Below are 7,606 nucleotides of genomic sequence, written 5' to 3' on the forward strand. Positions count from 1 at the left end.
TAATTTTGGTGGAACCAACACGCGGTTCGTTTCTTTCTTTTTCTCACCTTTACTCTCGTGAACAATTTAAGACTGAGTTTCTTGTCTTTTCCTTTTGTTTCTCTAAATTTTTGCTCGCGTTGATCAACATTTATCATTTATGACTGCGGTACTGCATCTCAATTGTCAGATCTGATGTGAAGAAAACAGACCACTTTTAGGTTTTCTATAACTCTTTTTTGTTTTTTCTCGATCTCAACTAAAAAATCAGTCACCTTCATGGCCGACGCAATTGTGTTCTTAAAATCTTTACCAACTAGCCGACAGCCGTATTAAAATTTAAAAATTGTGCAGCTGGGCACCCTCGTCAGGCAGACAGAGGCCGTCTGGGCCCTGAATAAGAGGGGGTTGGATTGGTTGGGTGGCAGGGCCGTCAGTAATTCCGGTGCTCCCGCCACCGAATCCGGCTGACGTGACCTTCTCAACCGTACACGTTTACGGCTTCGATCGGAGCAGCAACTTCATCTTTTAGCTGCTACCATTCTACCAAAAAAGAAGTCTCTGCTTCGCCCCCTCCCTAACCCCCACTACTTTTTCCTTGTCTTCTTCTCTCTGTGGCGAGTGTTCGACGAGATCCAGAGCGGTTTCCCATCGATGGCACCGAATTTCTTTGCGTGTTTCCGTCGTGGGGGCGTCGGCGGTGCAAAGGAGTCGTCTGCGAATGGGGGGAGGGTCCATACTGCCGGCGGTGGGGGCGGGGCAGAGGAGCAGGGGAAGGGTGGGGCGGTCCTAGTGGAGTTCTTCACCGCCCAGGGGTGTGCCACCTCCCCGGAGGCCGAGTTGTTCCTCTCGCGTCTGGGCAGCGAAGAAGACCGGCCGGCAGAAGGCCCGCCGGTGATCGTACTGGCGTACCACGTGGAGTACTGGGACCACCTTGGCTGGAAGGACGTGCTGGCGTCGAGCCTGTGGAGCGCGAGGCAGAAGGCGCTGGTGGAGGCTTTGGGAGAGGACTCCATCTACACGCCGCAGTCGGTGGTGCAGGGCCGGTCACAGTGCCTCGCCACCGGCGAGGCGGCCGTCTTGGCGGAGATCGGCAAAGCCACCACTTTCCCCGGCCCCACAATGCAGGTCATCTCTCTCTCCCTCTCTCGATGAATCTTGTTGCATGATGAACTTAATTTTCGTTTCTTGTGGTGGTAGTTTTTTGTTGGTTTAGCCGTATAGGCACTATTCTGTGATACCTGTAATTCAGATCTGAGACCCTCAATTTGTTAAGCTCCAGCACCAGATCCATGGGTCCAAAAATTTCTGTAAAAGATGTCTGAAATTTCCAAAATGGATGTCTAAAAGATTTCTTGGCATAGGTAAAATTTCAAAGATTAGAAACGATGCAAGACTCAAAGACAGGAGATCTGGTCTCTGAAAAAAGGAATTCAGCTAAGAAAGAAATTCAGAAGACGTTAAAAATTGTGTAGGAAACTGAAATAACATAGCGGAAATTACGAAAACGGATTGATTCGATGAGGTCATTTCTGTTCTCCTTTAATTATAATTTGTGATAATTTATCGTACTATGTATTTTGAAAGAAATTCGGACCATTAAATTTCAATGTTGGTCATATCTATATCAGAAGGATGGTATCTAAAAGCAATTACATGGTTTGCTTGGCTGAGACGATATTGTCCCGTTATCACTTGTGGTGATACACCTTTTACCTACATAAATCTAACCACCAATATTGTTTGAATCAAGATATATGTGATATATTTACTATTTTTATGTAGTAAACTTAGATTTGACATGAATTTTTGGACATTATTTGTCTATCCCGTTCTTGTAAATGGCTTTACCAAGTTAATTCTCACCATCTCAAATTTCATTTCTTATTATGTAGTGAAATTGGTTGAACCTACTAGGATGGTTAACCAATTATTCAAATTATGAACTCATGAAATAGATTAGCTGTGCCAACCGCCATCAGCTGTCTGTGTCTGATTAGGTAGAGCGTCTTTAAACACGGAGTGACCTGCTGATTTAGCAGTTAGATCTAATCTAAAGACAAGGTAGAACAAGTTTATCACTCCTCCATCTATAAGTTAGTCAAATGGCCATTGAGATTTCTTGCTCAGATGCGATCTGAAGTTTTATTTCACTTGAATCTGGAAATCTGAAATCCCCAAAATGTAAAGAGGACATGTGATTGCATTCTTCGTGTCTGCAATGTTTTAAAGAGAAGTTGCCTCTTTGGCGTAAACTATTTTGGGTAGCTAAAATGCCTTCTACAAAAACTCCAGTTCTGTTCCCCTACTTGTCCCCTCTAGCATATTGGAGATATTCTTTAAATTGAAAAATGTAAGAATCATATCCTTGGTGCCTGTATGTATATTATTCTTAGACTGTCATCAGGTTGAATACAGGAACGGTATGAACTTCAATTTCTCCTGTAGTGTCTGATTTGTGTTTTACGAGCTATGTCATCTGCTCGTGTCATACTGTGCTTGTGTAAAATAGTTGGCAGTATGTTACATGAAAAGTATGTGCTTCCATGTCTTTAAGTTGCTTGCTTGTAACATAGTTAAAAAGAAAAAGCAGGTGCTGTTGTTCTGATCAAGTTGAGAGCACATTCGATGCTTGTTCTATAAACATGTGTAGTGGATGCCTATTTCCTAAGTTATGGATCAATTGAACTAATGATTATAAAAAAGCTCAACAGGCGACTTTCCAAAGACGAACACCCGACACTTTAGAAGTTTCCTTGCGTGGTGCTCTGAGGACGAAAGTGGATGAGAAGGGCGTGGACGTTATGGTCGCTCTTCATGAGAGTGGCCTCGTGACTGAGATTTCCAGGGGAGATAATAAAGGTCGGATAGTAAAAAATGATTTCGTCGTGAGGAAGCTGGAGAAACTGTGCAGTGTGCGTGATGTTTCAGCAAAGAAGACGATATCAGGGACAGTGAACTTCACACTGTGGGAGGGATTCAACAGTGGGAAATGTGGTATCGTGGTTTTCATACAGAACTCTTCACTGCAAATTTTTGGTTGTCAACAGTTTCATTTGCCTCTTAACCTCTAAGTTCCTCTGTAACATCTTATTTTTTCTCATTATCTCTTGGTTGAAGGTTGTTGGTGGGCGCCTAAATTTTTTAGGCTATCTTGTACATTCAAGCTCTCAAGATTGTGTTGTATGATTATTTTTAGAGATTTGCGAGATTAAAGGGTTCTGTTTCTTATTCTCTAGATTCTGCACTTAAAAGACGCTATGTTCACATCTAGATCCGTCCTTTTAGAAAAAGGAGAAAACAAATATATTCATGGGCATTCGTTGCGTGCCATAAAATGCCAATTCAACGACGTATAAAGACAGCTGGAACTTTCATGGCTGTAGCTGTCTGCACGTCACTACAAATATGTGCAATTAAACTATAATATTCTTGAAGCAATTTCCCCTTAGAAAATTGGCTCCCATCACTCCCATCAGTCAAGGTAAAACATAATTATCGCTCTTTTATCCTCTTCCGCTGCCTTCTTTATAATCAATATCACACGGAGTGGGATCAATTCAGTCTATGACGTTCACGATGTGGCTTGTATCTAATGGGAAATGGGAGTCGAAATGCAGTAAAGCATATGATTTCTCCCCTTGTGATGGTTGACCAAGTTCATGAAATTCAGTTTATAAGTTTATTTCATATGTAAATTGTGTTCAATGGATAAACAAAATCCAGTACAGCAAAATTCAGTTCATGAAGTTGCTAACTGTGTAAGCCCACTTGATCGATATTGCTCGAATTAATTAGATTCCAAGGGAGATTGGAGCAGGAATTGGGAGCAGTAGATGTCAATGTGATAAAAAACTAAATCAGGTATTAAGAGGTCCCTAATCGGCAGCCTGTATTGGTACTCTGGATCCCGTGAACAAGCAAAAAGAGCAAATAACATGTGGCCACTTCTGTAGTAGCAGGTTGGACAAGCTTGATGTCCAACCAGATTTCCTACTTCAGCAAACTTAATTTGACTGAACATATGCCCCGTTATCAATTTATCATTGCAATAATATGAAAGTATGGTATCTGCTATAGACTTGTGTTTACGGTGATCTTACATCAACTATGCATCATTTGTGTTAATTGGACTAAGATACTTCGAGAAGAAGAGAGAGAGGTGGGGGAAAGAGGAGAGAAACTTACCTTGAGAGGTAGAGGTACAATGTATAATGACCACAGAAATTGGACTCAATACCTTCTACATTCCCATCAACTTGGTCAGTTAAGCTAAGCCCCAAATAGGAATGTCAACAGATCGCATATCCGATCTGAATCACTTGTAAAAAATCGGATATGGTTAGCAATTTGACATCTGATTGAGAAATCGAATCCGATTCGAATATAAGAAGTAACATCAGATCGGATACAGATTTAAGTAAATATCTGGATATTTAACCATCTTATCCGATCGAATACAGATTCGGTTTTAAGTAAATATCCGATCGAATACTTAACCATCTTAACAAGTATATCATGAATTACAAAGATATTCGAATCCGTTAAGTTGGTGTCTCCGCGTTTTGAAGTAGAGACCTATGAATAGTTAGGGTACTAATTTAAAGTAATAAGTAATGATATAAGAAAAATATAAACCGCATATAAAAAAGGAAGAGAGAAAGCGAGTGTAAGGTATATATGTAGTCAGCTGCAAAATTGACAACCAAGATGCAATGTCAAATCCATGACACCGGTGGAAAGCCAGACGAGATGCAAGCGTGTCTGAACATGGCACTCAGCAGCTCATAATTTCATTAAGCAGCTCCTTTATATATATATATATATATATATATGCCCGAAAGGTTGTTGGAGCGCCCAAGGCCCTATTTCTAAGGACCGGCCCTGCCCCATGTAGCTCTTTCATGTCTTTATCACTCTAATTCTCTCTTCGTTCCAATTTTATCATACGTCTCCGTGGCTTCTCTCTTCACTAGATGTGATTAAATAGGGATTAGAAAATGAAGAGAGTGATAGAGATTGAAGTTAAGCTAGGTCTTTAATATGTAGAGAAATCAACGTCATTTATGCACTAATTGTTAAGAAATTTATATTAATCACTCGTTATGTGCACTGTTGATTATTTAATGATTATGATCAAAATCTCAGAAGTGACGATGCTAGGATTCATGAATCACATCTAGCTAGTAGGAGGATTATGTGCATCAAGTGTAATGAACTAAGTATGAGAGCTAAGTAGAGTGATTGCATATTATTTAATTAATTTTCATTTATGTTTCATGAGGTATCGTGGGGAAATACTTTTTCCCAAAATAATTAAAGTACTAATTATCATTTACCTTTTTGAAAAGGCAAGTTTATATGAGGCACCTTGAGAACCATTTTTAACGAGACATAATCAATGTACATGATGTCATGCCCGAAGATAACTTCTAAACTAAACATTCTTTTCTAAATACAGTACTGGATAGAAAATCAAACTGGCATTTTGATAGCATTGCATCCCCCGATATAATATATAAAACCAACTTTCAACATCCAGCTAATTCGCAAACAACCTTTGAGTCAAGGGTACTACATATAAACACTTGGTCTCAAGTGAGAGACATGCAGAATAAGAAATCCTAGCTTTAAATTGGTTCAAATTGGGTCAAGATCAATAAGACTTCGACCCTGGCAAGCCACATGCGACGGGTGGCGCTTATCCTGTCGCCCTTGGTCAGTTCCTGAAAATTATTTACGAATAAATGGGATAGTCCCTTGTACCGTAGACAATGTTGAATGTAGAACAAAAAAAATTAAATAAACTCAAACAAAATATGTATATCTCCATGACAGTCAAGAAAATATTTCAACAATATAACTATTTCAATTTCTTGGAACTTAATAGCAATAAAACAATCAATAATTTGGCAAACATTTGCCAAAGTTATGAAAAAAAGAGAGCATATAATCGTTCAAAGTATATATCCTTAAATGAGCACTCAAGGCATACAAATGATCAAAAGGTCCCCACAAAATGGGCAAATGACATGTAGTGAGCTCTCCATCGTCCTTGAGGCATCTAGGTCTAGGGGGCCACAAAGATGCGACGCTTTCTTAGTTTCTCTTCTAATAGGCATACAACAATAATGTCCAGGGGTTAGAAAATAGTTTACAAACATGGTGGAAAAAAGAAAACTAGGTCACCCATGTCTGGATTTGGCTTACAATTTACAAGTGGTGTTGGTCCAAACCTAGTTTGGACTGATCCAGTATCGTTTTATCACTTGACTAGGCCCAATGCCCTATAATAGATACAGATATTTAGTGGAGATACATGGGTCTAACCCATTACTACGTTCTCTATTACAGAACAACACTTGAGTCAACTCTTTCAGAGGAGGATCGAGGTGACTTAAGACTACAGGTCGATGCAGTATATACTTTCCTCCACCATAAGTATGAAGATAATTTTGCATTGCAAAATATTTTCGGCATGAGCATTGAATCTCTGGAAAGCATTTAGAACGTCAGATTTGTGGTTCAATATATATATCCAAGAAAACCGTGAGAAAGCATCAACGCTAAGCACAGAACAAGAGAATTTATACACGTCAGAAACGAGGTCCCTCGGCATCAGAAACCGCAAGTTAAAGGTCTAGCAACATCGTCAGTTCGAAAACAGACATCACAAATTAATAGTTTCTAAAAATGAAAGGAAGTTCATCTCTAAAATAGAATGCACAACTTTCAATGCAGGGTATCTTAATCTTTCATGCCACACTGAAACCGGTGCCTTTCACCAACATGAGCCTCTTTTTGCCGCTGCGCCTCCACATCAGGTCATTTGTATAGTCCCTCTTCAGCTGATCCACGAAGAACATTCCCCATTGTCCGACCCTTAACAAGAAGAGGGTATGAACTCAAATACCACATTATCATTCAACAAACCTTTTGGACCTAAAGCAGATTTTTTGATATTTGTGGAACAAGTAGGATCATTCAGCTTGAAAAAATATTTATAAGATTTCTAGAAAATTTGTGGAATATGTATGACGTCATTCAGCTTGAAAAAATTTATATAATGACTAATAAGAGCTAATGCAACATCAACAATAGGTAAAGAGGAACCGTTACCTACTTGAATCCCACCCACACCTTGATAGGAAGACTGTAGAGACATGTTGCTATGACTGTTTGTGATGTGATGAGAGAGGCCGCAATCCGGGTATCAGTTCTCATCACCAGAGGATGTGTTGAAGTAGAGAAAGCCTTGGCACCCCCATCTAAATTCAATAAATGAGATATCTGCTTGCATTGTTTAGCTGTGTGGCCTGGCTTGTCACATTTCACAGACCACCTTACTGCCCTCTTGATTTTGACTTTGGTTCTTGTTGTTCCACCAACTTTTTCTTATTCCTCTACAATTCTTTCCTCTGTAGTTTCCGTTTTGCTGATCAGAACTGTTATTTGCTGATTTTAAGCAAAGTTGGCTGACAGTAAGAGACTCCGTTGGCTGATCACTAGATGCCTGAAGTAGATATCTACAGAGACTGGTTCTACACGCGTGCTCACAGATGTCTTAAAATGCCATATTAGATTATCTGTGAAGGATATGCATGACTAGGCCATCCTCATCAATCAG

At 39.8% G+C, this 7,606-nt stretch overlaps 1 protein-coding gene across 1 annotated transcript; it reads left to right on the plus strand.

Moving 5' to 3' along the window:
• Positions 1–633: 633 nt before the first annotated feature.
• On the plus strand, positions 634–3,217 carry LOC116263786 (uncharacterized). The gene is made up of 2 exons (XM_031643566.2): positions 634–1,107; positions 2,694–3,217. The coding sequence occupies exons 1-2, from the start codon at positions 634–636 to the stop codon at positions 3,051–3,053; spliced, it is 834 nt and encodes a 277-aa protein (XP_031499426.1). The 3' UTR covers positions 3,054–3,217.
• Positions 3,218–7,606: the final 4,389 nt, after the last annotated feature.

Source organism: Nymphaea colorata, chromosome 11 (genome assembly GCF_008831285.2).
Source record: "Nymphaea colorata isolate Beijing-Zhang1983 chromosome 11, ASM883128v2, whole genome shotgun sequence".
Classification (NCBI taxonomy): Eukaryota; Viridiplantae; Streptophyta; class Magnoliopsida; order Nymphaeales; family Nymphaeaceae; genus Nymphaea; species Nymphaea colorata.